Source organism: Rhinocladiella mackenziei (genome assembly GCF_000835555.1).
Source record: "Rhinocladiella mackenziei CBS 650.93 unplaced genomic scaffold supercont1.2, whole genome shotgun sequence".
NCBI lineage: Eukaryota > Fungi > Ascomycota > Eurotiomycetes > Chaetothyriales > Herpotrichiellaceae > Rhinocladiella > Rhinocladiella mackenziei.
The window spans coordinates 1,923,614-1,950,609 of NW_013550603.1; the positions used below are offsets into that span (position 1 = coordinate 1,923,614).

Consider the following 26,996-nt stretch of genomic DNA (forward strand, 5'->3'; position numbering starts at 1 on the left):
CTCTGGAGAAATGAGACTGCCTTGCCCCTTTTGAGCATTCGGCTTCTCCACTCCAATCAAGAGTTCCGTGAAGATATTAAGGTTTTTCAGGTTATCAACGATGCCATTCCACGGATCGCATTCGTTAGATTAAGTAGTTTCCATGAAACCTTTGCTCTCCTCTAGCCACGGTCTCGTATCCTATGCACCCCAAAGCATAGTCTTTGTAAAGTCTGGCGGAGTAGGACTCACTCTTTCCCAATTCCTGCAGCTTTGCAAAGAACGTTGAGTTTTCCCCAAGGAATGATCTGTTTACGTAGAACACATTCTGTGGTAGCTTCTCGCCTTTTGTATAAGTCTCGAATTCCTCTACAATCACCTAGATCAGAGGAGACCAGCATGACTGCCTCGGATTAGTATGGTCTTGTTGCCTGAAGAATAGCTCACCTACTTTACAGTTATTTCTGCCATGGTGACGTCGCGCTCAAATTTATTATTCTGCATATGATACGGTTGACAGACGTGGAACCGAGACGGAGAAAAGGGTAAGAGCCGGTGAGGAGGATGCGATACAGTTTCGGCTCAGAGCAGATGGAGCAGAAGAAGATTTGGTTGAGAGATGTAAGATCTGTGTATCTGCGATTAAGACTGCCCACTGCAAAAGATCGAGAAACGGGGCTGCGATGGCGGAAATTCATGCACCTGAGCGTGAGATAGAGAAGAGGGAGACCCACGAAAGGAGTGGAATAGAGAAGCAAGAATTCATTTGCTCCGGATATCAATTGACCCCGCGGGCCACTGTCTCATCTCACCGTCCTCTTCATGGCGTCTTCATCAACCAGGTGCATGGTTTCTTCATTGTCTTTGATCTATGGTTTCAAGCAAGCCGAGGGCGTCGTGGTGTAACACCGGAAATTTGGCGATCGTGACGTCGGCAGTAGAATTGAGAGACCACTCGTCCACGGATATGTCCACGTTGTTGTCCTCTGAGATCCGTTCAACTGGAAGCGTGGGCATCCCTTCCACTTGTCTTCGCTCATGTGCATGTGGTACATACGATCGCCTCTAGTTCTTGGGTCCAAGAGAACACCGGTCTCCTGATCTGACTGCACTGAGTCTGTAATCTCTTGCAGTAGATCAACGGTGAGATTCTTGTATCTTGCCTCCTCTGGTAGGGCCTGTTCCCATTCTCCGCCATTGGCAAAGTATTGGTCGGTATCGGCGTCACTGTTAACGCGTAGGTAGGCGAGGGTGTCGAACAGGAAACCCGTGACTCTTTCACAGGCGTAAGCTGCTGCAACCAGTGGCTTGATGAGGCTGCTCAGTGATCTGTAATCGAGGTTGAGCCTCTGAACAGCGTCCATGATCGCACGTTTGTATTTTGGCGACTCGATTTGTTCGGCGAAGAACCAGCCGCTTGGGTTAGCGAGACTCTCGGCGTCGACGCCCATGTTGCCAGTTTCCAGCCACGAAAGCCAGCCCTCGAAGAAGTTGAAATTTTTCATGAAACTTAGGTCACTGGCGTCCACAAACTGGTCCTCGCCGTCCACGTCGTTGTCAAATTCAAGGAATTCCCTCCATTTAGAGGAGAATCCTTTGAGGATGGAGGCGCGTATTTGGTAAAGCTTTTCACTAACTAGAATGTTGACGGGAGGACTTGTAAGGTCCCGGGGGTAGTGTCCACTGGGCTTTTTTGTCCTCTCTTCAAGGGAAGGGATTTGCTTACGCCCCCGAAGGAGCCGTACCGAGCACCGAGTTTGCTTACATTTTCCGCTCGGTCATCAACCTTTGTTGTCCGTAAAATGAGGAAGGGTTCAAAGAGGGGTCCTCGCTCCGTCAGCAAGGGCCCTTTTTTGGGTAGAAGGAAGTAAGTAAAGTACACAGGACAAAATAAGTTGGATGATGATCTCGGTGACACCGCCTAGGGCGTCGCTTAGTCAAGCAGCCATGTCTCACTATTGTTCATCGACATATTCATCCCATGTTACGTCTTCCATCAAATCAGTAAATCCGGAATACTGGCCGAAAACAGCATCCCATCGCTCCCAGTCAAACCCAAGTTCTTTGTTTGTGGAAGGAACGTCGTCATGGATTAATGTAACGTCTATACCACTTTGGCTCTGGTGTGGCTCTTCGTTTTGGTGGTTATGTATTTCGTTGTTAGAGCCATTCGCATGGCCGGTTCCAGATCCCCGCTCATTTGTTCCTTTTTCGAGCGCTTGATTGTTCAAGAGTGTTTGGTGAGAAGGAGGAGCTGAACCCGCAATTCCTGACTGTGCCCAGGTATCGGGCATGGCGTCGAACGGGCTCTCTGGATGATGTCCGCAAGAAAAGGACTGTGTTGCTGGTCGGGGGATATGCAAGTTCATCTGCTCCAACATATGACCCGTGGGCCCGTACTCATACGCAGCCTCCGGAGTGCACTTCTCCATGCAACCACTTAGGGGGAAGGGCATATTTTGCTGACCTTCTCGTCGCCGAAGTCCACGGTTAGGGTTGAGTCGCGCGTCATTTTCAATATCTTTTAAGAACTGGTTTCGCATAGCTCGAGAGCAGGGAAATCCATCTTCTTCTCCAGAGTTGGCTAATTCGCTTTGTGCTAGTTTGGCCATGTAGCGGACTCCATGGTCGGTCGATGTTGGCGCCGGTGATGGATTTTTCACGGTCGAATTGTCATTGGAAGACGTCCGATCATTTTCGTAGATGGTGTCCTCTCGTAAACTTTGCGCTATCCTCTGGGTATGGGTCAATGGAGCCGCAATGCCGATTTCAAGTTGATCAGCCTCAGTCCATAGTACCGTGGGATCTAACCCAGCTTTCTGCCAGGCTGCTGAACGAAGCCCTCGTAACATATCCCAAGCTTCGACACCACCTTCTCGCATCGGTCTCTGAACGGTAACACCATTCGGGCCACCCACAATGCCAGACTCCGGCGCCGACAACGAGAATACTTTGTCGACCAATTCCCTCGATCGAGGGGCTTCGACGCTGTCAGGTCTCTCGTACAGATCAACCAAAACAATCAGGGCTGCATGCATTGGTCCGTACATGGCAGGCCAACTCCATCGAAAAGGCTCCAAGTCCGGATCGGTGACCAGTGAGATGAATTTCCTCATGAAGCTGTGACAATTGTGCAAAGCGCATTGTCTCCCTACGCTCCACAGCTTGCTTTTGGTGTTTTTCAAGAAAGGGGCGTATGCCACGCAATGGATCTTGTCGCTCATCATCGAGAGACTGATTCGAGCCCACTTGTTGTAGGCTGCAAGCTTCTGACGATGGTAACGGGCCAGAGGTGACGGAACCTCGTTGTCACCCCCAGAGCACTTGTAGGAGGCAAGTTCTCGTGGATCAATGGCGCCGCCCAGAACCGCATCACAGTCTAGGGCACGTAGCTGTCCCTCTTTGGGGCCATCTGGAATAAATCCCAGTTCAGGCAGACCCCTGGCTGGGATCAATTTGATGATGGCACTAACTTGCTCGTGAGATTCGTGCATCGCTCTTTTCATTTCTTGCATGTCGGCATTTGTCATCATTTTCGTGCTGAGATGAATAGAGATCACACTCCGAAGGGCACAGGCGATAATCGATTTCGCCCTCGCAACGAGATACAAAATCCGGTAGGGTGGTAGGTTTCCATTCTCTCCATTTAGGTTCATACCATTCGGAGAGGAATTGCTCGAGTTTCTGTCTGAAGGAGCAGTCTGAAAGCCATCATCTTCGAAATGAGAGTCCCCGTCTTCACAATTTATTCTCGTGTCACAGAATGCTTCTGAGATCTGTGAAGGATAACCACTTGATACCACCAGTGAGATATCCAGTTGGATGATTTGCCACCAGAGCCGTCGCCGCATCCCCTCTTCAGCCACGGAAAGACCGAATAGGGACGGTTCTCGGTGCAGTCCCATGGTCAAGGCTAGTCTCGCCGCCAGCTGCATGTAAAGAGCGCCCTGAATGGGCTCCTCTTCTGCCACCGGTAACGAGTGCAAAAGAATAAACGCCGCAAGCTTTTGCAAACTTAGATTGCGCGTGAATGACCCGAGGTGGAGGCAGAAAACCACCTGGTCATGGAATCTAGAGGCGAGTGCAGCCCGGGACGTATTTGGAAACCAGCGCTGAAGGCCCTTGGAAGAGATGCTGAGAGACCCGGCGTACCAAATCGCATGTATTAAGGGAAAGAAGTCGAGATCAGGATATTGCGACTGATCGGGTCCGGTTGATTCCATCTGAGCCCAGAAGGCTTCATTTTTCTTCAAGGCCCAGCCTGGATCAAAGATAGGCATGATTGGATATACGCCTGTCAACCAGCATCTGAAAAGAACGTTGCTTTGGGCTCTTGATGGAATAGCTTTCATGAGGTGTCGTTTAACTGTTAGCGGGGAACATCTGATCGGGATATTCTGGAGTAGACTAGACTTGGTGAATGGCATCATTCGACAAAGCGAACAACTGTGATCGGGATTGTAAACATCCGGAACCTCCATACCAGCCGCCTTCTGAAAACTGGTTGGATCCCAGAAGTCGTCATTCTGCGGCACATGCTCTTCTTTGGCCGGTTTCGACTCATCTTGTGGCCGGTCACACTGTTTGTTCTGGATGTTTGTGGCGCTTACGTATGTGTTGTTTCGCCGTCGCAGTAAGTGGTTCAGCCCGTCAAGCTCATCCGAAATATGCGCCCAAAACGGGTTTTCAGGTCCATGATCACCATTGCTCAGCTTCAAGCTGGACAGAGGTTTGCTGAGCTCAGTTGGGTCTTTTGTTGCATTCTGGTTTTTTGATTGAAACATATCTAAGCTCGTGCTTGGCCGTGGCGCCATGTCACCAGAGTCTTGGTCTGAACCGGATGGCACGGGTGTGAGCAGATTACGTAGCTGTATATCATTGCCGCCAAGTTGACGGACGGCATCAACCATCGATGTGAGACGATGAAGCTGCTCTTCAATCGCTTTCAGCTGGCTAGAAGGAACAGAGCCGACAAGTCCTGAAGTCGTAGATACTGGAGTCGAGGACTCTTGTCTAATTGGTGCCGTTTTTCTTTTCTTGGAGGTCAATTCACTTGTGTCCTTCCACGCCTCAGAGGAAGCATTTGCTGAGGAGGAGATGGTGGTGGCGGAATTATCTTGGCCATACAGACAGTGTTCATTTGCCTTTTTGCATCCTCCGCAAACGGGGTGGACTTTGTCACATTTTACCTTTCGTCTCCTACATGTCAAGCAGCTATAGCTCGTTCGGTTTCGTGTGATCTGGCGTTTGTTGGTCTTGACTTCATTCGCTTTGGCCCCAACCGGGAACTGAATAGACGCCTCGTTGTCGGGGCGGGCTGCCGAGAACCGGAACATTGTGGCGATGAGTAGTTGCCGGGACGAGACAATATATGGTCAGTCCGCCCTCGCTTCACCACAAAAATTGTTAGAATGGCCTGGCCCCTCGAGAAAGTAGCCGCCTATCAATCGATGGGGCGGCCTGAGGGACGATATTGCTGGGTGTAAGCCCGTATAGGTGCTGACTAATCCTCTTCAGGCCACGATGAAGGGGTGTAGATAGTTCGGTCGTTCGCGAATGCGATATACGTCTTTCAATGCCTCGTGGAGCTTCGTAATTATATTGAAATGGAATATTCGTCCTGGAGCAGAGAGGTGGTAGATTGGACCTGAGATGGGCGAAAGTTTGAGTCGCTGGTGAAGATGGCAGCCTTGGCGGAAAATCGACGTTGATTAGTCAATAGGATTCGATCCATCGGAAGTGCAGTTTGTATGGAGTATCTCTAGGCACGTATTTTGCAGCAGCAAGCGGGAGAGCAATAGTTATTTAATCATGTGCTCTCGACTATGTGGCCACGTTGTCTAATCGCTAAAGCCTTCCCAGCCATCGTCAGACTCAGTGGTATCATCACTATATTGTATTTCGTGAGAAGCAGAACGGACGAAACCACAAAGAAAGAACCCCATGGTGCCCTCGTCATGTCCTGGGTGGCAGCGAATGCATGCTTCGAGATCTTGCCGGCTCAATGGAGGAGTTTCGAAGGCCATCCCACTTGCAGTCGTCTCTGGAGTAGACCCACCCCGATGCTTCCATTCGCGGAGACCCGCAGGCTGCTCCTCTCGGCGCAGCACACGCCAGCCTTGTGTCTTTGCATGGTTAGATGCCAGAATCCGGGACACAACGGCTTCATTTTCCTCCACGTGCACGGAGCAGGTCGAATAGGTGACTCGTCTGGCCGCGGGGAACGACAGGGCATGCTCGACAATTTTCGTTTGCAAGGCTGAAAGTTTCCGCAATCGTGTTTGATCGGATGCAATATCCTTTGTCTCTTCCACTAGGTCGACATCTTCTGCCGCATTTCCCGTCTGACCTTCGGCTTCGCCACGCTTTCTTTTCTTGGAATGCCTTTCAACATCACCAGTCGGTGATCTCTGTGCCCTCCTGTCAAGGGGCAGTGCCAAAGAAGGTACATCCTCTCGGCCAATGATACCACTACCAGAACAGCTCGGATCAAGTAGTAAGTGTGTGACTTTCTCGTATTGCGGGTCATGGGGGTTGACAGTCAAAAAGTCTTTTCCGGCGAGGACCGTCACGCTATCTGCTCCGCTCTTTGCCATCATGTTCATCAACGTTCTTGATCTTTGTGGGTCTCGTTCACAAGCAAATATGGTATGTTTGGCACGGTTAGCACGAGCAAGGAGTGCCGCGAGGTGTGATGTCTTGTTTCCGGGAGCCGCACAACTATCCAAGCAGTCCTTGATGAGAGCGCGGTCATCTTCTTCCCCCATTAACAAGTATGCTGGGAAACAGGAAGCCTTATCTTGTAAAATGATTTTCCCATCCTTGTAGGCTTGCGTCTTTGTCAAGTCTGCCTCAGGAGGCAATGCAAGAAGGCCGGGAATATTTTTGTCCATCGCTAACACTTTTGCGGAAGCCAGAGACTCTCCTACTTCGCGAACTGTTAAGTCCGTCTTGTATTCTCCGAATGTCTCGGCAATTTGTTCTTCAAGGGTCGTCTTAAGCGTATTGATCCGGACCCATCGCGGCTGTGATGAGTGCGAGGGTGGATATTCTCCCAAGAGGTTCTTCTTCAGATCCTCCACCGTGGCACATTTTCTTCTCAGCCGGGCCTTTGTAAATTCCGCTTGCACTCGTGCTTTGTGTCTCTCAATTGCTTGACGAAGAGGGTGGCTAGACGATGCTGCAATGCCATTTTTAGAGAACAGGTAATCGTGAACAAGAAGGAGGGAGAGGATCGGGGTCAACTGTCAGGCATGACGAGATGCTGGGTCAGTCAGCAGGGACACGGAAATCACAACATGATAGATATCCCAACCTTTGGTTCATGAGACAAGAAGGCTGCGTTGTCGATCACTTCTTTCAGGAAGTGGTCGTACTTTGCAGTTTCTGAGACTAAGGCATAGACATGGGGGGGTTTCGATTTGAGCTCCAGCTTGTTTCCATATATTCTCGACTTCAGCGACCCTTCTCGGACATCCGCCGTCAGCACAGTAGCAGCATCATAATAGAGAGACATCTCATACGGTCCGCTTATGAGACCGTGCTGTTTGACAATCTTGATCGTAAGGAACAGGGATGTGCAGTTCTCAAGCCTTAGGGCCAAAAAGGTTTGCCTTTCCACCAATCAGCAACTTTCTATTCGTCAAAGGGGCGCGGGCCTCGATAAATACATGGACATGAAAAGTTTCCCATTTCTCTCGCGACGAATATAATCCAGTCTGAGATCTAGATAGTGTTCTTTCTCCTGTACTCCTAGATCCCAGTACGACCTAAATCGGGCAGAATGGCCGTTCCATCATACAAAATTGCCATGCTACCACCTCCAGGCAAGCTGGTCGCACCCGACGGTTTCCCAGCCGATCCTCACCCTGTGGGGGCTCCGAAAATCTTCCTTGATGCCATGGACGTTCGTACCAAGGTCTTTTGTGACGAGCAGAAGTGTTCTTTGGAGGCAGAACTGGACGAGGATGACCCCCGATCCTGGCACTGGGTGGCATATCAAACGGCAGGACCAAACCTCGACCAGCCCGTCTCTGTTATCCGGATTGTGCCCCCACCTCATGGACCTCATCCCAACGGTCTTAGCGATCCTAACGAAGAGCCCTACGTGAAGTTGGGCCGAGTCGCGACATTGGCGAATGCCAGAGGAAAAGGTTTCAGCCGGCTACTAACCGAGGAGGCTTTCCGATGGCTTGGAGCACACAAGGACGAAGTTGCCCCTGGATGGAACGGGCTCACACTAGCTCACGCCCAAGTTGACGTTGAGAAATTGTACGCCAAGTTAGGCTTTGAGACTGACGACAAGCTGGGCCGGTGGGACGAAGAGGGTATCGAGCATCTCGGGATGTGGAAGCGGGTCGTTGGCATACATGGTCACCCATCATGATGACGGTGATGACCACTTGCAATCCATAAAAACGATCAACGAACAAATTACGTCCTTTGCCGACAACTCCATAACCCTGCCACGACGGAGAATTGAGCATGCAGCGTGCCTGCACATTCGAGGCTACGAGAGAAATCGCGAACTTTCAAAACTTCCTTTCCTCCCCAGCTTCCAAGCGCCTCAAAGCCAATTGCCAGCACAGATTCTATGCATGAGAAGTGCCACTCTAGCCCGCATCTTGGATGACTCATTCGCCTGCACGTGGGGGAATGGAAAATACGCTCGGCTGGCCAAAGGTCCAACCGGTCGGCATCAATCACGCATTTATACAGATTTCTGGACAGACTTTTGCTTCTCTCCCACTGTCAGGCTCGCCGGATGCACCGTCAAGGACCTCACGAGTCTTAGCATCAACACAACCGACATTCCCCTCTTACCAGTTCTCTGCGGGAATCCATACGTCTTGCAAGATGGTTCCGGATATAGCAGCTGCAAATTCAGCATTGTCGTTTTGCCAGCTTTCTGGAGTCAGAAGACGGCCTACGGCACTTCGAGCCTGGACAGATTGTCCGAGCCGGTGATCGCCAGCCAGTCGAAGCCATCACCGTACACGACAAAAGTCAGAAACCTTGTGTCGTCGGTGATGCACAGCTGTCGAAATGTTATGGGTGGCAAAGATCTCTCTCCGAATTTCATAATCTGCTAGTCTCGTCACGACGTTTCGTGATGATCACGTATTGCCATTTTCAGTTTTCAATTATGGTCTGAATCGGGCTTTTGTTCTAATGAGGAGCATCACACTGCCTACTAGTAGTACGATGCGTCCGGGTCGCACGTACGTACCCATTCGGTTTTTTACCATTCTAGTCCTATTTTGAGAACGTTATTCGGGGACTACCTAACCCATTTCGTAGAATTAGAAGAGCTTGGACATCGACGCTTGAGCCTTGAGCTTTCAAGTTGAGTGCACGATAGATGAATGCCTCGGCGGTGAGCAAGAAAGCTCCAGGTTGGCTCAGCCGGAGTGGTCACTGAGGATTAATTTGGAACACGTAAATGGATGTTCATATCTCTCCCAAAAATTCTGAGAGTCTTCAAAAGGTCCATGCAAATATGGCCCTGGTTAAGAGCCAGAGAAGACTGATGCTGAAAGTTGTTGGACATTCTCCTTATCATGAGGAAACCGACTTCAGAAACCGGATCCATCTTGCCACTCCTCCTTGACCTTCAAACCATCCATTTTTTGCTTTCAAAGGCCCATGATTCCTAACGGAAGTGACGTCGCTCTTGACGAATCGATGTTCTGCTCCTGGGACAGCCTTCAACTCGTAATTGAAAGGGAAGTCATGTAAGAGAGGTGAACGATTATCGCATCGTTTTCCTATTCAGCCTTGCCTTGAACTTAAAACAATGGAATAATGATCTAAATCATAGAGCAATGGACTCGCCACCCCAATGCCTATGTACAATTGGTTTTGGGTTTCTTAACGGACCCATGTCACATTTTTATCTCATTTAGAATTCAGCGATGGTATCTCCTCTCAGCTTGCCTCGCATGTCCCATTTGCCCTATCCATGAGATTCACCATGGTCAGTCACACGCACTCTCTGCATCTCTCCATGTCTAAAGCACCCCGCTCAGGGAGAATTCTTCATCACTTACATCCGTCTTTGCAAATGTATAGCCGACCACACTAGGAACGAAGATTGCGTACATGAACGAGATGAAGGCTGTTCGTGGCGTCCACCGGAAATATCGCCATCGCTCTTTGTTGAGTTCTGCAATTCCTGATCAGTCACGGCTTCATTTGTTGAATACTCCTCTAGCCTATCTATTCGGAGTTACAGAAAGGGAGGTTTCGGAGCGTATCACGGCATCGGGAGGGTGCGACGTACGATTATATTTCTCGAGAGCGGGATCAAGCTTGAGAGCTGCAACGGTCCAAAATCAGCTTGAAGTCCATCTTCTTTGTGGGGCCAGGGATGTTTCAATGCACATACGTGTAGGTCCAGCCATGGCTCAGAACGATCGAGGCATGAAACTGTGGTTTGGATAGCTTTATCGGAGCTCACTGGTCGTGTCTGAGGTCAATTTGAACAAGGTCCGCTATGCGCAGGGAGGTGGTGTCAGGCAGGCATCCATTTCTGGCAAGTATCGCGACATTCTCGGACGTACGCACCTTGGTTATAGAGCGCCAGGTCATTCTCAAACCTCAGCCGGCGCAATAATGCGTCCGGTCAAGTCAGTAAAATCTGCTGCTTCCGAGATTCCTCTACCACACCTCCTTTTATCTGTGTGTATAAAATCTTGAATGTTCCCAAGGGAGGATGAAACATCCTCCAGCACCTGAGTCGCCTTGTCAGAGTACTGAAAGTGGTTGAGAATTCGACCTATCCGCTACCTCCAGCCTAACCATAAGCTAAGCTACGGCCACGGTTTCTCAGGGCTTACGCCGAGTCGACCGAATCAGCGCCAGCGAAGTCTCACCTAGCGTCCCAGACAGATGGCTGCGCCTACGTTCAGTGCAGATGGGAAACCAAAGATCACCCTTCACTGGTGAGACAGAGTCCACAGATCGAGATTTGCCCCACTGATAAAAACATTGCTCTGACATAGGCTAGGCTGGAGGTTTCTCGCTCACATCGAATCCTCTGGTTGTTTGAAGAGCTTGGGGTCCCGTACGAACTCAGGACATACAAACGGACCAAAGAGGCACTCGCTCCACCAGAATTGAAGGAAATACATCCCCTTGGCAAAGCTCCCGTTGTCACGGTCGAGACCCCTGGATCCAACTCCCCAATCGTACTCGCCGAGTCCGCAGCGATCACGGAATACTTTTGCGATTACTATGGGAGTTGGCTCGTCCCAAAGCGGTATCGCGATGGCAAAGATGGACAGATCGGCGGCGAGACTGAATCATGGTTGCGATACAGGATGCTCATGCATTATGCCGAGGGCAGTGTGATGCCTTTGATGTTGATATCCCTGATGGTGGGAAGTAAGTCGCCCAATCTCAGCGCCTTTCAACCGGTTCTCACAAATGCCAGGGATCCGAAAGTCACCGGTTCCATTCTTCATCAAACCAATCACAAATGGCGTTGCGAGCAAGATTGAATCCTCGTTTCTGCAACGGAATTTCAAGACCCACTATGACTTTTTAGAGAATCAGCTAGCAACCTCCCCGGAAGGAGGAAACCTCTTATGCGGAAAGGACATTACCGCAGCAGATATCATGCTCTCTTTCCCGCTCGAAGCTGGTCAAACCCGTACAGGATTTACCAAGGATCAGTATCCGAAGGTCTGGGCATATCTCAACAATCTCCATGAGAGAGAAGCGTACAAGCGTGCAGTCCAGAAAATTGTGGACGTTGAAGGACACTTCAAACGTACCTTGTGAGCATCCCGGGTGCACGGCTAAGGAAAGGATCTGAGGGTCAATTATGAGGAACCCCAGCTTCTGATACTACCTCATAATGAGGCGGATCCCCTTTGTTACGACTCGATTCCTGTGGCCCGCGTCGGAACTATCTGGCCCCTTTTCAGGTTGACACTTCTTTGGTCGAATACTAGGCGAAACGGAAGGAGACTTCTCCAGATCTTGACACGAGGGTGTGTGTATAGTGAATCTGTATCGCTAATGGAGGATAATCCGACATTCAGCAGAATGTCGAAGCCAACGGATTTTGGCCCCCAGTGTCAGATGGAGTTTGGTAAGCCGGCCCACACCATGTCGACTCAAGTCACCGATCAAATTCAGGTACTTCGTCCTTTGGTAATATATAATATATCAAAGTTTCAGCGCTTTCAATCGGCACACTAATGATCTGACTGTGTTTTCTGTTGTTCTGGAGCTAATAAAAAGGGTCAACCGAGCAGTCACACTCTCTCAGCCGCAATGGCCGTGCGTCGCGGATGTCGAGGTGATCTGCTTTAGATTTCCTGGGGGCGGTTTATGAACCCTTCGCATGATTGGACCATTCGTCTTTCATCGTAGGGGAACAAGACGCCTCTTGTCAACATCGTCCTGGCGATGCTGACGAGCATGACATCGTCGCGGTACAGTGGGGAGGGGACTTTCGATTTCGGGATCTCGCAAATATAAGAGCAGCGGTCCCAGGATGGTCGTTGCTACATTGAGTCTGATGATGGTACTTCTCGAAGCAATCCCACAGCAACACGAGATTCATGCACCTATACACGGGAAGTATTTGGCCTGTTTCAAATCGCCACAGAGGAAGCCTTCTAGGGTGGGGAATCTCGACGCATTTCAACTTCGCAGAGATCTCCTAGAGCAGCCATTGAACGATTCCCAACATTTATCCTCCTCAAATTAATTCGCACATCATTGAGAACTGGTCCGCCAAGTCGCACACTTTTCTTACCCTTGTCTCCCATCCGATTTATTTTCCTTCAGCCTGACCCGATCCCGTATTTTCCCAACGGGCAGTGGGGATTGGAACATTCTCTGCAGCGACTGCTCCTGGATAGTTTGGCCCATCTTATCCACGATCTTCTGTCTACCCGAAACGCACGTCATTTCCTTTCACACCCTCGGCTAACCTGGCCTCGCGGCGCCATCGACGGATGTTAAGCACTGCTTCGCTAAAGCTGAAGGACATTAGCTTGGCTCGCAGAAAGAGCCTGCGGTGCGCTCAAGTTTTTCTCATTTTCACACGAAAAGAAGTTGGCGGTGGGAGTTCTCCACCTGTTCGTCTGCTAGGGCGCTTTCTTGTCGTCTCGTCCGCCGTACACTTTTAACACCAGCATCTTTGCGCCGACTGAATCTGCTGGAAAGGGAAACACAGTCGAAAAGAAAGGCAGTCTCGTGGACGCCCGCCCCGCAGCGGGTAAGCTACGCTCATCTTTATTTCTAGTACGTACTACGTATCCCATCATCACCATAATCATCATTTTTCATCATCTCCCATCCCTGATTTCCCCGTCCCTTCTCAATGGCGCCGGCTCTTGGTAATCGGCATGCGTCACAAGACTCGTCTCAGGGAAACCTGTCAGACCACCATGGCCAATCGAGTCGTCGGCGTTGTCATGACTCAGGGCTTACTCATCGTACAGGGCAGCCAAGATCTCGCGCTCCATCAGTTCCAAGGAGGCAAAACACCACCAGAGGCACGCCAAAACACAGACGAGCTGCTCGCCGCCGCCAAACCTACTCTAAGTGTCTCCAGTTAGTCTCACCATTTTCGAGCCTTTCTCGCTCAAGTTGCGGAGACCGTGTAAACAACTGGTCCCAGAGAAACAAGAGAAGGCGAGCGACCCAGAAAGGGAAAAAAAAAAAAAAAAAAAAAACCAAACACTCGGCCCACCATCCGCCCCGAGATACAGGAAAAACCCCTCTCTCCCTAACCCATGGTCCCCCTCGTGGGCGTTCCTACAGTTGTGGACCCCGTACTGCCGGTAGCGGGTATTGAGGTTGTGGATGCGGGTGTCCATCTCAAGCTGCTTGCCCGAAGCCGATGCCCGTGGGTGTGGCAGCGGCAGTACTGCACTAGGTGTCGTAGGCAGACTTTTGTGCTCCCGAAGGCTCCAGCAAGCCGGATCCCCGAGTCTGAGTGATGACGGACCCACATTCGACATTCGGTTTTGACAAACAATGTCACCTATTCGGACACGACTTAACACCCACCAGACTTCTCCAGCCATCTCGATTTCGCCCATGCCAGATGGGCGTCGTACGGGCGCAGGTGCCACCGCTGGCGGTGCTGTAAGTGCTGCAGGTGGTCCCGGCCCAGTCCAAGTCTCAGGGCAGGCTCCGGGCCCCGAAGCTACTAATCATCCCAGTGCTACAGCCAGTGTCGGTGCCTACACGACCATCTCTGAGCGTGACGCCGAGCCTGCTGACGCGGCTAATCCTTCCCCGGACACGCGACCTGTCTTTCCCCGTCGGGATTTAGAGTATCCTACCGTCGCTGTACATGATACAGATTCTCAACATCTCCTAGTTGCTTCCTCCACTGATGCAGCTGCCACTAGCTACGCCCTAGGCCCCCCAAGCTTTGGCTCTCAGCCCTGGGTTGCTCCTTCTGGGCCTTTTCTCGATTTCGCGCCTCAGCCAATATATGAGCCCACTGGTGAATTGCGCCGCGAAGACATTCACACCTTCGACGAGTTTGATGCCCCTTCCATTTCAAGATTTACCACTGCTCTCTCCGCATCTCCTCCGAACAATCCGCCACCACCGCCGACCAACGCGGTCGAAGTGGCCACCGCTCCCAATGGTGCTGGCTCGGTGACGGCCTTTGTCCAGCCCTCGCTTCCTCGATCTGCTTTGAAGCGAAAGGCAAGCTCTGTTGCGACGACACCCACCGACTCTTCCACCGACAAGAAAATCCGAGCACCAACTGGCACTGGAGCTGGGTCTGGGCCTGGACTGGGACCTGGAATCCGACTCGACTCTTCTATCGCAAACAGTCGTTCCGTCACCTTCGAGCGGATGTCAGGCATCGGTCCCACATCCCCTGATGAAGGATCTACCTCCTCAGACGCGCCCGCTGGTTCCAGGGCCATTCCAAGTGCTGTCCTTACCGGCAATCGGAGGACTCGCCAGTCATCCGGGTCGACACCACGACCGTCCCTAAATCCTCAATCGTCGTCCCAAAGCTCGAACCGCGGGAGGGGCACCCGTCCTCCGTCAGGTCATCCACCTTCAATTCTGCCTCCAGAAAAGGTTTTCCCCATTCAAATTGGATCGGATCTCTTTCGATTGTCGGGGGCGTCGATTTCTTCCGATGGTATGACTACATTCAGACAGGCGTTAAGGATTTTGAGAGGTGCTAATGTTGACCAGCCCCTTCCTACTTCACTCAATTCTTCGAAGAGCAGATCCGACAAAATGAGGAATCAGGAGGGGTCCGAACGCTCTACATTGATCGAGATCCTGCTACTTTTCGAGACGTAGCCCGGCATTTGCAAGGTTTCATCTCCCGCCGACGAATTTCATCTGATGCTGACCGCATTGGTAGGCTATTATGTAAAGCCTGTCGATGGAAGCCATTTTGTGAAGCTATTTGCCGACGCCCAATTCTACAGTTGTGGGTTGGTTGGCATTCGTTGAAGAGCTAACGCTGACGTCCTTTTAGTGCCGCGACTGATAGATCAGCTATTCGAATCCGAAATATTCATTCAGATTGGAGAACGACATTTCCAAATACCGAAGGATATATTCTCCGAACCAGGAAATTCCCCCAACTTTTTCTCGCTCGGCTTCGCGGTCTTCTTCTCTACCCCCGGAGAGGTTTTTCCTGGCCTGGACCGTCGAGGTCTACTCCGACCACCGTCCATTACTCCGCCATATGTTCCTGGTCGATCGGCAGAAATATTCGCAGAGCTCCTCCATCTTCTACGAGGCTACCCTCTACACATTAGAAATGAAGCCCATCGAGCCGAGCTCCTGCGAGATTGTCGCTACTTCCACCTCCGGGGATTGGAGCAGAAGATCATTGCCCACGAGATCAGCTACAACTTAGAGAGACAGAAACACGAAATCTGTTTGCGGCTTGAGGATGTCAAGCCATCGGGAGTGTCGTACACTAGTGACGACTCTCTCGGTGACAAGTCGACCGTTGGCGGATGGGTCTACTATGCCCGACCTTTTGTGGACGACACTTCCTACGAAATGGTCGTCGAGATTGGCGGTGAAAGCACCGTGCTTGACTTGGCCGACATGCGAGCCGATTTTCATGGGCTAGCCAAGGCACGCGTGTCCTCTCTTTTCCAGGTGGTCGCCAACAAAATGAATTTACCGACGAACGCACCTCTGGGGTTGATGATGCTCTCCGGCGGGCGATCTTCACAATCGGCCAGCCCCGGGCACACGCCACTAAGCGAAGATCGGGTCAAGGTGCGCTTCGAGACCGCAACGGATATTGTGCTGGACGGCGAAAGCTTTGAAATCGACGGGGAAAGCTCAATGGGCCAGATCATGCTCCACGGCCCCTCGACTGCGCCGAGCGAATCCGAATCTGAATCAGATGTGATGGGTGAAGGAACTTCATCCAAGCCCCTACCGCCAACTGGGAGTGGCCAACAGCGCCGTCCTCAAACTCGACAAGCACAAACAAGCTCCTTGTCCCAAACCGCTGGATCTCGAGGGTCCCTCCCGGTCCCACCGATCCAAACGAGCCGACTTTATGCACCATCAACGAAGAAGAGGAAGAGGCACAGCAGTCCAGGAGAATTCGGAGAATGGACAATCCGTACAGGACAGTGGCGCCTTCGAGTGCAGCCGAATATTCAAGACACGATACGGGGCGGATTCGAGATCGTTTTCATCGGAGTCAAGATCGATGCATATTCCAGCGAACGGGCACGCAATGCGAGGAGGGCGTTCCTTAACTGATGGGACGTGTAGTCTCAACACCTCACACGGCCAGACACCCTCTACCATTGCGGCTAACCGCGATCCCGTCTTACGTATGGAATATGCGTCCCCACACTTTCCGGATTCTCACCGCCTACGATAATCAATGGCGGCTGGCTCGCGCCACAGCAAGTTTGGTGGTATCTCATTTGCCTTTTTGCTCCTTCCGGTATACGTCCGACGTGCGATGGATATCTCGGTGGGATTGATCGATTCCTTGACACTAAAAAGCAGCATTAAAACGTATGGCCTGTTGTTCGTTGGGAAGCCACATGGTCTGAGTTTCTATATTGACTTTGTCGGCGGAACAGCATGACGATCAATACTAGGGAAATATCGTCCGATCGTCCTGTCACACCACATTACATCAACATTGGACGTGGCGGTTTCACCTATCATTGACCTCTGATTGGCGGCATATTTTTCTGAGTTACATTTGCATTCGAATTTTTTTGTGGTTATGCTCTGGACACCAATATCCCAGATATGAAAGAGCCAGGAAATTTGAAAAAGATGGGAAAGGGGCCCAAAGAAAAACATACCACTTTACTTTCACAATCTAGTATTTGCGTATTGTCTATTGATTCGATTGGAGACGGCTTGTTATGGATTGGTTCCCGGCATTGGTTTCGGTTGTTCTAAGCGTGACATTGCCACAAAGACGGGAAAGACGGCGTTGATCTGGTTAAATTTGTCCAGTCAACAGACCAATCAGCAAAAAGAAGGAGGAACAGATTGAATAGAGACGAACGACGAGGATCAAAGACTGGCAGGAGACAAATTTCAATTCCAGATCCCTTCGGTCAAAAGCCTCCGGATTGGCTTGTGGACGGCGGGCAAGCAAGAGAAGGACCGGAAATACACCCTAAAGACAAACAGAGAACAGCACAAACCATCAAGAGGCCGCATCCGACGCCAGGCGAAAAGCCGATGAAATGGAAGAGGAAAGGGGACAAAATCTTGAACCGCAGGCAATCAGCCAGTGGATGACTCTTGATATGCGGTCTGCGTGATGTGTATGGCTGGAAAAGACTCGAAAACAAACACCTATCTCTTGATGGTGCCAATTTATACTCGCATCGAGTGGTTGATGCAGGATCAGGATTTTGGATTTTACTTGTCAAGATCGGATACGGATCGTTTGTTTTCTTGATGATACGATCTTGGTGGGATTGGTCAGCGACTCCCTTTCGGCATGCAGGTTTTTCCAGGCGTGGGTGGGCGTGGCAATGGCTTGTCCAGTTACTGCCAGCGCCGGTGCCATTCAAATGCCCTGGCTGCTTCTATGTCTTCTATCCCGGCCTGCCAACTGCCAACTGCCAACCGTCAACCAGCCATTTCGTCCACCATCGGCCATCATTTCTCATCCAATCCTATCCCATCCTGTCGCGTCCTAGCATACCACAACTAGTTATATCACAATTTATTCGTCGACCATCTATTCTACATACATTCAACGATAAATACAATCAAATTCATGATGTCAATACATATACTTGTCATGTCAGCTTCGCATGACCTCATCATTTGAGTTTTTGTTCCTCCTCAACTAATTACCTTTTGCATACAGTCTCATTGTCGTTGCCAGCGCTTTTCACTGTCTTCTTCTTATGCAGCGGCATGGTTACGCCTATGAGAGCAGGGCTTCAGCTTTCTACTTCCGGTATGGCATGAGACAGGGGGTCTTGAACTGTGTTCGGCACCTCGTCGCCTGTCTGAGCCCGAATACCTTGGCAGCTTTTATTTTGTTTCACTCCACCATTTCATTCATGATCCCATGGCGGCTGTCGTTGAGAATGGTGGTTTCCTGCTGGCCATTGCCCTTTCGACTTGCCCTCGACATCGAAGATCTGACTAGAACTTTTGGCCGAAGGCCACTTAAGGAAGGAATAGACCATTTGCTCACGCACTGTGACTGTATATCACCCAGTAGGTACCCTGTGGAGTGGCACGAATGAGATCAATTTTGCCTTTTTGGGTCAATTTTTGGGCTCCTGGGGCCTGACTCTGAAATACCGGGAAAATGATGGTAGGATTGGAATGAAACGCTGACTGAGGTGGGCAACAATGCAATAAAGCTTCTCCACAAAGGAAGTGTCAAGTAGATACCCGGGATAGGAGAAGCAGGTCATATATCTGCTCAGTGACATGGATGAGGCTCCACGGAACGACACTCGCAATAAGTAGTACACCATTAGTGAACACAGCGCGGAAAGGTAATACCTATGACGGTTTCCCCGAGATCTCTCGCTTTGGCACTCAGCTGAGGTATGGTTGGTTGATGCTGTCGAGTGTTGCGCCGCAGAAGCGGGAGAGAGCAATGCCTGACAATACATTGTTGCAGAAATCGGTAAGTAGTCAGGTGGTGAAACTTTTAGCGGTCCATGGTTGGTGAATTGTGGTGGAAGAGGAACGAATATTACTCATCAACCGATGGGTGGCGGTTAAATGTTATTGGATTCGGGTCACATTCAGGCTATGTGGGTTTCGGAGCAACGATTACTCAGCCTCCGCTCAAGCAGAGTTTCAGACTGCGCCCGTGAGGGTTGACGTTGTGGTATTGCGGCTGGGAAGAGGGTTGATGATGATGATGGCGGTCTATGGCACAAAATCCTCACATGGGAACCGAAGCGTTTCATTCCAGCACGTAAGCAAAGTGGAAATGGCAATAGGCATTTGCCCCATACTCGTGTTCGGCGTCCAGCCTGCGAGATATAATATCCCTTTGTTTCTGGGAATATCAGCCATGTGACTCCATAGTGGGCATTCGGCCTGATGGTGTTTCCTCTCAGGGTGGGAAGTGCTTCATTTCCCAGTTCTTTCCGATAACATCTTAGGGCTTAGCAAGGCCGAAACTCAAAAGAAGCTTCGTGGAAGTCGACACGGAGCAAGATTGGGTGGGATCTGGAGAATAGGCTGTTCAGACAAAGTCTTGTTCGTTGGACATCAGAACCCCAGTGTTTGTTGCAAAACGAGCCGGCATCTCCTCGTTGACCCGCTAATGACTGGATAATGCCATCGAACAGTGGAAAAGCAGTGTCGAGATCGATCCCTATCTCCAAGGGACCGGAGAATCCTATGAGAAGATACCAATTGTTGCTCGACCTTTGTAGAGAGAAGGGAGCTGATGAAGCTTACTCCCCATTGATACGAGGATCGAAAGTCTGATCTCTTTCTTGAAAAGCGTCTGTCTAAAGGGTTCGAGACCACCGATTGCCCTTTACTCTCAGGTCGTCAATGGAATGGCAGTCACTCTCCCGATCTCCCTTAAGGAGACTGGATCAATTGCAGTTGAATGCTTCCCGCATTCTCTAAGGAACCATGCTGATAACATAACGAGCCCCTTGATTGCAATGTCTCCAGTTAGCACCCTCCTTCGATGTCGATGTTGACCTCCTAGAGCCAATGGAAAGCGCGGGTTGGGCTCCCTCTTGAGGAAATCTGTGGCGGGTTTGAGACAGGGTAGCATTTCACCATGCATCGTCGTGTATCCACAGCAGTGATCTGGGGATAAACCAAGCATTCAATGTGGGGATAGCTGTTTGCTAGCTCCGTTAGTGTGCAAAGAGCGCACGCCCCGGGCGCGTACACACGGAGCTAGGTCAGCCACATGGCGAAAGATGGCCCCAGGGAGCAAGTCATGCGAGGCGAAGTCTTCTAGATTGACAAGAGATTCAAGGGACAGAGATATAAAGTAGTGTGGAGAATTGACGAAGTGTTGCTATCACATGTGTGACATGAATCATCGGTGATGGATCTGCTGATTGAACAAGTCCATTGATTAGAAGATCAAGAGCGTCGCTTGACAGGATACCGGCTCTCTTTCGTGCTTGGTGGGCCCCGTATTTGCTCCGGCTACTGTGCTCGTTGGATTATTCATGATGCTCACTAGAAACGAAGTTGGCCGGTAGAGGCTGGAGAAGGTGAAATGGAAAGGGACGGAGAGAAGCTAGCCAAAGAAGGGTGCTCATCAAGCTGAAACCTCCGACCGCTGCTTAACGCTGGCAAGTATTGATGGGCTGTTGGCTATTATCTTTAGTTGACCATCTGAACAGTCTGCTTCAAGGAACACTCGGAACTTTCCTCGTATAATCTCGTTGAGGAAATGTCGAGGCTCAAGGTTGAATCCAGGAATCCCTCTCACATTCAGTCTCCACTTCCTTCCACCCTTATGGCTAATGAATGGCGTCGAATCGAAGCCTGCATTCCTGAAATTAGAACTCGTAGTCCTGAGAAAGATTACTTGGGCGTCCCTGTGACCTTCTGCTAAGCACCCAAATCGACATCATGACGACTATTGCGTCTATCCGTTGCCTCTTTGATTATTTACCCGCCACAGCCACCTCTTCCTCTTTTTCAACCTGGATCCACAGCTCAGGCTTGAAAAAGAGCGAGCAGGACGCACCATTCGGGTGAGAAAAAGGAGGCAGTGTAGATGCAGTGGTGGTTGAAAGTAGCGTGCAATATCAAGCATTAGGAGATACTAGCAAGCATACCCTGGTGATTGAGTGTAGCTGGATGCGACCCTTGGTTCCTAATATCGTATTTCCGTACACACCGTGGATGCATTTGGTGGGAATGTCGTGTTGTGGTTGACTGCCATTCCGGAGCAGTCGAGATCAAGCAGACTCATTCCACAAATTGATCCACACCGGCGCCGCCGCTCATGTCGTTCTGCATAGTAGCTCTTGGAGAATAAAAGACCAATTGGTTCTCCGAGATCAAAGCTACCTGGCGTATACACTCATTCTGTGCACCGGTTGGGAATTGGGCTTGGCCAAGGGCATCGAGAAATTTCTTGAATCGTTTTCAAGCTCTTCTGGCGTATGAAAGCTTCCAGGAGCAGCCAGGAAATAGACTACTTGAAGCTGATGTGATTGGTTCCAGTTTTCCTGCGTATCTTGTTTCGATGCGAATTGGTGTGCTGACATCAAGTGTGATCAATTGCTCGCGAGATGTGTGTAGTCTTGGGCGCGGCCGTAGCTAGAAAATGACATTGATCAACTGTTGGAAGGGAAAATAGATGGCAAGGCTGAGTCTTGATTGCAGAGATAGCACAGGTTTTGCTAGAGCAGTTGCCAACTTTTTGTCATCGGGGGAGTAATAATCGTCCTCCCGTAGGATGGTTGCGGCTGCCGACGACGACGCACGGCTAGCTCTCTGCTTCGTTTACAAGCATATAGATGTCCGCAATCAAAAGACTATGTCGAAGTGCACATGTCTCCAGTGATGAAACGAAGGTGGAGAAGTTATAAAATCCGACCCACTGCTGATCCTTGTGACCGAAACACTTCCCTTCCTAGAGCCTTTAATGTTTCCTCCTCGTTATTGGGCTGGCAGGTTCAGGACGTAGATATGGAAACTGTGAGCAGGTCCTCCAGAATCGAGGCTCCTCCAATTACAGAGCAAGATGTATTTCAAACTGTGCGCCGGACGGGCATAGAAGTTGGAACTTGGGTCAAGCTGAGTCTTTGATACTGAACGCAGGGATCAAGGCTCCGAACGACGATGACAAAGGCCCCAAATTCTAGCCAGCGGAATATGTTGATTACCTTAAACAACCTCTCTTTCAGGCTCAATTGCCAAATGGTGGATGCAGTTATCTTCTGAGGCCGGGCGTATGTATGACACCGTTTGGCGCACAAATCTGTCACAAAAAGGCCTATATGAGGTACACCAATTCCTTGAATATCCCTCGCTTGGTGCTCCGTAAACTTAGGATCGCCTTGGGATAAGTCTCTCCCCGAAATCTCATTGCTGTTGGCTTGCGTCCAGGCGACGATCGCTCATTTTATGGTTAGAGACGATTTCCAGATGTGGTTTGGATGGTGGTGACGAATATCTTGATAATCAACCCAGTTTTGACCGGTGATTTCAATGACGAACAAATTTACCAGCACCTTATGCAAATGGTTTCAGGGAGTGCCGGCCATGGCAAGCAGGGTGACTAAGTCGACAGCTAGATGCGTGTCTGGAGCATTCTGTCCATGCATGTCAACAGCACCTCGAGCGGAAGGTTCAGGATACCAAGGACATCGCTTCGGCAGGCAATCCATGAAGTTTGACTTAATACATATCAGCTTATTCGGAAATACAGCTAGACAAGAGCGAGGAGTAAAAGATAGGCTGGCGTCTGCTCCAGTCCAAAGCGTGTCGCTTGCAAGGTTTTTCAATCATCTCGTCAGATCCAAGGCAGTGTCTTCTTGTCCGCACCGGACTCGATGCCGAGAGTGTGGAGGTCTATTGGCTTCCTCGAATGAATAACTCCTTTTTGTCGTTACTGATGCCTCGCTGTTGAGTTCGATGCTGACGAGATTCCTGAAATGACTGGGACAAGGGAGACTCCATCCTTCGAGTGCTGAGGGCAGTCTAGTCAGTATGCTTCGAGGCTTTGACATTGAACAAGCCACATGTATTGATGAGCTTCATTGATGGTATGCTGTGTCCCTCGATCGCCCTTCACCGTCTTTTATTGTTGGATGTGAAAAGTGGGCGTCCACCTCCTGCTTCATCGGGCCCTCTCTAGGCGGCGGCTACCAAAGTCTTCGGGGGAAGGAGAATGGTCTCGGACTTGTACATTATTTGAAAACTGGATATTTTATGTTATTACGGCCCATTGCCTAAGAGGCGGTCAGAAAAGCAGAAAGCATTGTCCCAAGAAGATATTGAAATACTGCAACGACTTCAGCCTGGTGCCTAGGATGGAATGGTTCTCGCCAACACCTGTACTAGAGGTAAAGTAGGAATTGTTGATCTTGCCTGGGACGGACTTGAAGAGTGAAATTCGCAGCATTGGATAAATAGCTCATAAACTGGTTGCGACGTGCCGTCCGGCTTTCTTTTTTCCCCTCCTGCGCAGAAAATAGCATTCATGGCTAAATTCGTTTAGGTCGGACACAGGGTACCAATCATCATTGATGAATAGGCATATATTTTTAGATGCGGGAGTCATCACGCCTTTGTTGAATGTGGAAGCTTCAATGACGACTCAGGCTTCTGCAGCGACGCCCTGATTAGTGAACCCCATACGTGATTATTGTATAGGACGGGTTCTGTCGCTTGGGCCCGGGGGGAGGAGCACCAAGGAAGGCCAATGTCCAGCTTTTATATTCCCCCAGCCGTTACTCTGTGGTCTGATCCGCTATGGCAGCATCATAAATTGTTTGACACTTCCATGCTCTGACGAGTAAATAGTAGTTTGCCGGAGTCAGAATCGACATCTGAGCATGCATAACTGAGGGAAATCACCCGGGGAGTAGAGGAACCGGCCAACCCAAGCCCTGTTCCCTCCAGTCCACCGAGCCAGCTCAAACGGAAATTCAGGAAAGGGCACTTTGGCGTTTACGAACAAACATCTTGCCTGGAGACGCAGATCTTAATTCCACTCGTAATTGTCGTTCTTAACAACTTGTAACCCTGAGTATTCATCTAGTCCGGATAAAGGCAAATGTACCTCAGGCAGATCAATCCAATGGCACAATGTAGGTGCTCTCTGGGACTATTCCTCCGCACAGAGTATGGCGCAGTCGCCATTCGACGTCTGCTTACTTGCCTCGGGCTTCCTCTCCGAGTTGTTGCAGGGCCTTTCCGTATTTCGTCTTGAGGGCATCTCGCTCAATGCTTAGATTAAGCCGCTTTATTTTCGCTTGCCGTTGGACTGAGAAGTCATTGCCCCCAGTGCCAGGTGCATTCTTGCCTTTCCCACCAATTTCACGCCAGAACCATGCGGCTTCTCTATGCTCGATGATTGTCCATGCATGACCCGCTCTGCCGGCTCGCGCGGTCCGACCAACACGATGAACATATGTCAAGGCGCTGTTCGGAACGTCATACGAGATGACATGCTCAAGTCCAGGCACATCCAAGCCACGTGACGCCCGGTCCGTAGCAATCAAGATGGATATCTTCGAGTTGCGGAAGGCCGAGAGCGCACGACGAGACGAGGCTGATGACACGGTGCTGCGCGTTAGTGTCGATATTTGGGATGCGAATGCCGGAGACAAAAGAACCAACAATCTCGAGAGTCGGGTCGCCGCGGCGGTTGAGCGCACAAAAACCAGTGCGCGGCGTGCCCCGTTAGCTTGCCGGCTTCGCACGGACTGGTCGAGGAAGCCAGCTTGAACTTTCGGGATTTTACCGGATCTCGACGAGCCGTCTGAACTGGAGCTATCATCATCTTCCGGTGATGTTGACAGCTCCGAGTCGGAGCCGGAGTCACAAATCGACGATGAACCAAGAGTCTCTCCCGATTGTGACCCAGTAGCCAATCCGATATACTGTCGAAGTAATTCCACCAAATACAGTGGCTTTTCAGAACCATCCGGGATCGGAATCGCCGTTTCCTCCAATGACGGAGGTAAATGGAAGGCATCTCTGCCCTCCTGTTGGCGATGCTCCACCATCGTCCCGGGCGATGCTTTGACGCCGAGCTCGGTCGTGCTCTCGTTCACATCACTACTACCTAACAAGACCAATTTCGGATTATAGAGTCCCATCTCGTTGAGCTTGGACACGTCGCGAGTCATGGTTGCGGATAACAAAATTTTTATAAGTTTTCGTCGAGGGGGAGTCATTTTCATGAATCTGAGAAGTTCATCCATCTCCATGGTCGCAGCTCGCGACTCCAGGGCCGGTATGACAACTTCAATCCACTCCTGATAGCTCTCGTTGAGCAATCGGTCAGCCTCGTCCACAGCCAGCCATCTCACATCGTCCAAAGTGAAGCCAGATGTGGATTGGAGATGGTCCACTAGGCGGCCTGGGGTGGTGATGAGAATGTCTGCTTTAGACCTGTACCGAGTAACGTAGCCCACTGACTTTAGAGGATCTTCTGACTTCGCCCTTTGCACCAGGCTTCTCAAAGAAAACCGGGACCAGTCGACCTGGGCTCGCTGCTGTTTTTGATACCGTTCCAGGTCATAAACCTTGCCCTCTTCAACGAGCATCTCTTGCTCATCTTTGAGAGACTTGCTGCCGACGGCCGTAGCAATCTTCAGATGGGTTCCAGAGGCACAAATCTCGCATAATTCACGCACTTGTTTGACAAGCTCTCGAGTCGGAACGACAATAACAGCCCTCAACTTCGTGCCCGCAAGCTTCATCAAATCAGCGATCATGGGCAAGATGTACGTCAAAGTTTTACCCGAACCAGTCGCGGCAGACACACAGAGATCGCCGTCATGTTTGGCAGGCCCGTCGAAGAGTAAGGGTAGAACAGTCGCTTGTACAGGAAATGCGCGTTCCAGGCCGATTTTCTTCAAGTTAGCCAGCAAGGTCCCCGAGACTCCGATCGATTCAAAGGTTGACGTAGATCCTGGCTGAACATTTAAGGGAGTTTCCTGCCAGTACGGAAGGACAGAATATGTGGGCTTCTCTTGAAATGTTTCCGCCGGCTCAGGTTGCGGGATAGGTTCCAGACCATGCAGCTCAGGAGGCGGCGGTTGATCAGCCGTGGCGTCAGATTCTTGAATGGGATCCTGCTCTCTGACCCGAGCTTTCTCGAATCTCGACAGAACACTCGCGCGTCTCTTATCATATGTGCCATCGCTAGTTTCCCCGTCGATGTCATTTGGAACAGGTTCCGACTTGTTGCGTTTCCGGCTCTTTGATTCACCAGTATTCTTCTGGGCGGCCCCATCTTGATGCTCAAGAGCCTTAGAAGATTTTATATCGACCGAAGAATTTGCGTTCCTTGCAGCTTCTGTGACTCGGTATCCGTCGAGGACGCCCTTCCCGACATCATTGACGTTCGCTTTCGCAGGGGTGTCTGGACCCCCAGAAGGCAGCTTTGGGATGGTACTGGCACCCTGATCGGGCTTGTCTGACAGCTTCAATCTCTTTCTTCCCTTCTCATGACTTGCCGTACTTTCATCTCGTCTGCACTTTTCGGGGATTGAAGACGCGTTCGCCGCCAGTACACTCTTGGAGGGAGGCACATAACGAGCATAGAAGTGAGACATGGAGGAATTCGGAAGCCATTAAACAGCAACGGAGGGAGTGTTTAGGCACAGACTTGGTACGGCATTTGTTTTCTGCTCGTGGGAGAGCACGAAAGGAAGCAAAAAAAATAAAAACGAGTTGCTATGAGGTTAGAATTCGACCGGCAGAATTTCTTCACCGCCGGCGGCTCAACCTGGCCGCCTCTTTCTAAACGAGGCTTGCCCTGATTCTCTCTCCTTTACCCGGCCGTCACCCAACTTTTCGATCACGCTCATTCGCGATGTGGTTATTGACCGCGTCCAGAGGCAAGCCGG

At 50.6% G+C, this 26,996-nt stretch overlaps 8 protein-coding genes across 8 annotated transcripts; 3 read left to right on the top strand and 5 right to left on the bottom strand.

Annotated features, from left to right (window-relative positions):
* Nucleotides 1-834: 834 nt before the first annotated feature.
* Nucleotides 835-1,484, bottom strand: Z518_02497 (uncharacterized protein; the record flags this gene model as incomplete). Its single annotated transcript, XM_013419525.1, has 2 exons — nt 835-980; nt 1,037-1,484. 2 exons carry the CDS (start codon nt 1,482-1,484, stop codon nt 835-837), a joined length of 594 nt encoding a protein of 197 aa, XP_013274979.1.
* A 450-nt stretch (nt 1,485-1,934) lies between these two features.
* On the bottom strand, nt 1,935-5,315 carry Z518_02498 (uncharacterized protein; the record flags this gene model as incomplete). The annotated part of the gene is made up of 1 exon (XM_013419526.1): nt 1,935-5,315. One exon carries the CDS (start codon nt 5,313-5,315, stop codon nt 1,935-1,937), a length of 3,381 nt encoding a protein of 1,126 aa, XP_013274980.1.
* Nucleotides 5,316-5,819: 504 nt separating this feature from the next.
* On the bottom strand, nt 5,820-7,495 carry Z518_02499 (uncharacterized protein; the record flags this gene model as incomplete). Its single annotated transcript, XM_013419527.1, has 2 exons — nt 5,820-7,223; nt 7,295-7,495. The coding sequence occupies 2 exons, from the start codon at nt 7,493-7,495 to the stop codon at nt 5,820-5,822; spliced, it is 1,605 nt and encodes a 534-aa protein (XP_013274981.1).
* A 267-nt stretch (nt 7,496-7,762) lies between these two features.
* On the top strand, nt 7,763-8,365 carry Z518_02500 (uncharacterized protein; the record flags this gene model as incomplete). The annotated part of the gene is made up of 1 exon (XM_013419528.1): nt 7,763-8,365. The coding sequence occupies one exon, from the start codon at nt 7,763-7,765 to the stop codon at nt 8,363-8,365; it is 603 nt and encodes a 200-aa protein (XP_013274982.1).
* A 1,515-nt stretch (nt 8,366-9,880) lies between these two features.
* Z518_02501 (uncharacterized protein) lies at nt 9,881-10,382 on the bottom strand (the record flags this gene model as incomplete). The annotated part of the gene is made up of 4 exons (XM_013419529.1): nt 9,881-9,934; nt 10,029-10,144; nt 10,262-10,297; nt 10,367-10,382. 4 exons carry the CDS (start codon nt 10,380-10,382, stop codon nt 9,881-9,883), a joined length of 222 nt encoding a protein of 73 aa, XP_013274983.1.
* Nucleotides 10,383-10,869: 487 nt separating this feature from the next.
* Z518_02502 (uncharacterized protein) lies at nt 10,870-11,763 on the top strand (the record flags this gene model as incomplete). The annotated part of the gene is made up of 3 exons (XM_013419530.1): nt 10,870-10,922; nt 10,988-11,364; nt 11,414-11,763. The coding sequence occupies 3 exons, from the start codon at nt 10,870-10,872 to the stop codon at nt 11,761-11,763; spliced, it is 780 nt and encodes a 259-aa protein (XP_013274984.1).
* A 2,214-nt stretch (nt 11,764-13,977) lies between these two features.
* On the top strand, nt 13,978-16,722 carry Z518_02503 (uncharacterized protein; the record flags this gene model as incomplete). The annotated part of the gene is made up of 4 exons (XM_013419531.1): nt 13,978-15,115; nt 15,172-15,297; nt 15,347-15,415; nt 15,464-16,722. 4 exons carry the CDS (start codon nt 13,978-13,980, stop codon nt 16,720-16,722), a joined length of 2,592 nt encoding a protein of 863 aa, XP_013274985.1.
* A 7,565-nt stretch (nt 16,723-24,287) lies between these two features.
* On the bottom strand, nt 24,288-26,702 carry Z518_02504 (uncharacterized protein; the record flags this gene model as incomplete). Its single annotated transcript, XM_013419532.1, has 1 exon — nt 24,288-26,702. The coding sequence occupies one exon, from the start codon at nt 26,700-26,702 to the stop codon at nt 24,288-24,290; it is 2,415 nt and encodes an 804-aa protein (XP_013274986.1).
* Nucleotides 26,703-26,996: the final 294 nt, after the last annotated feature.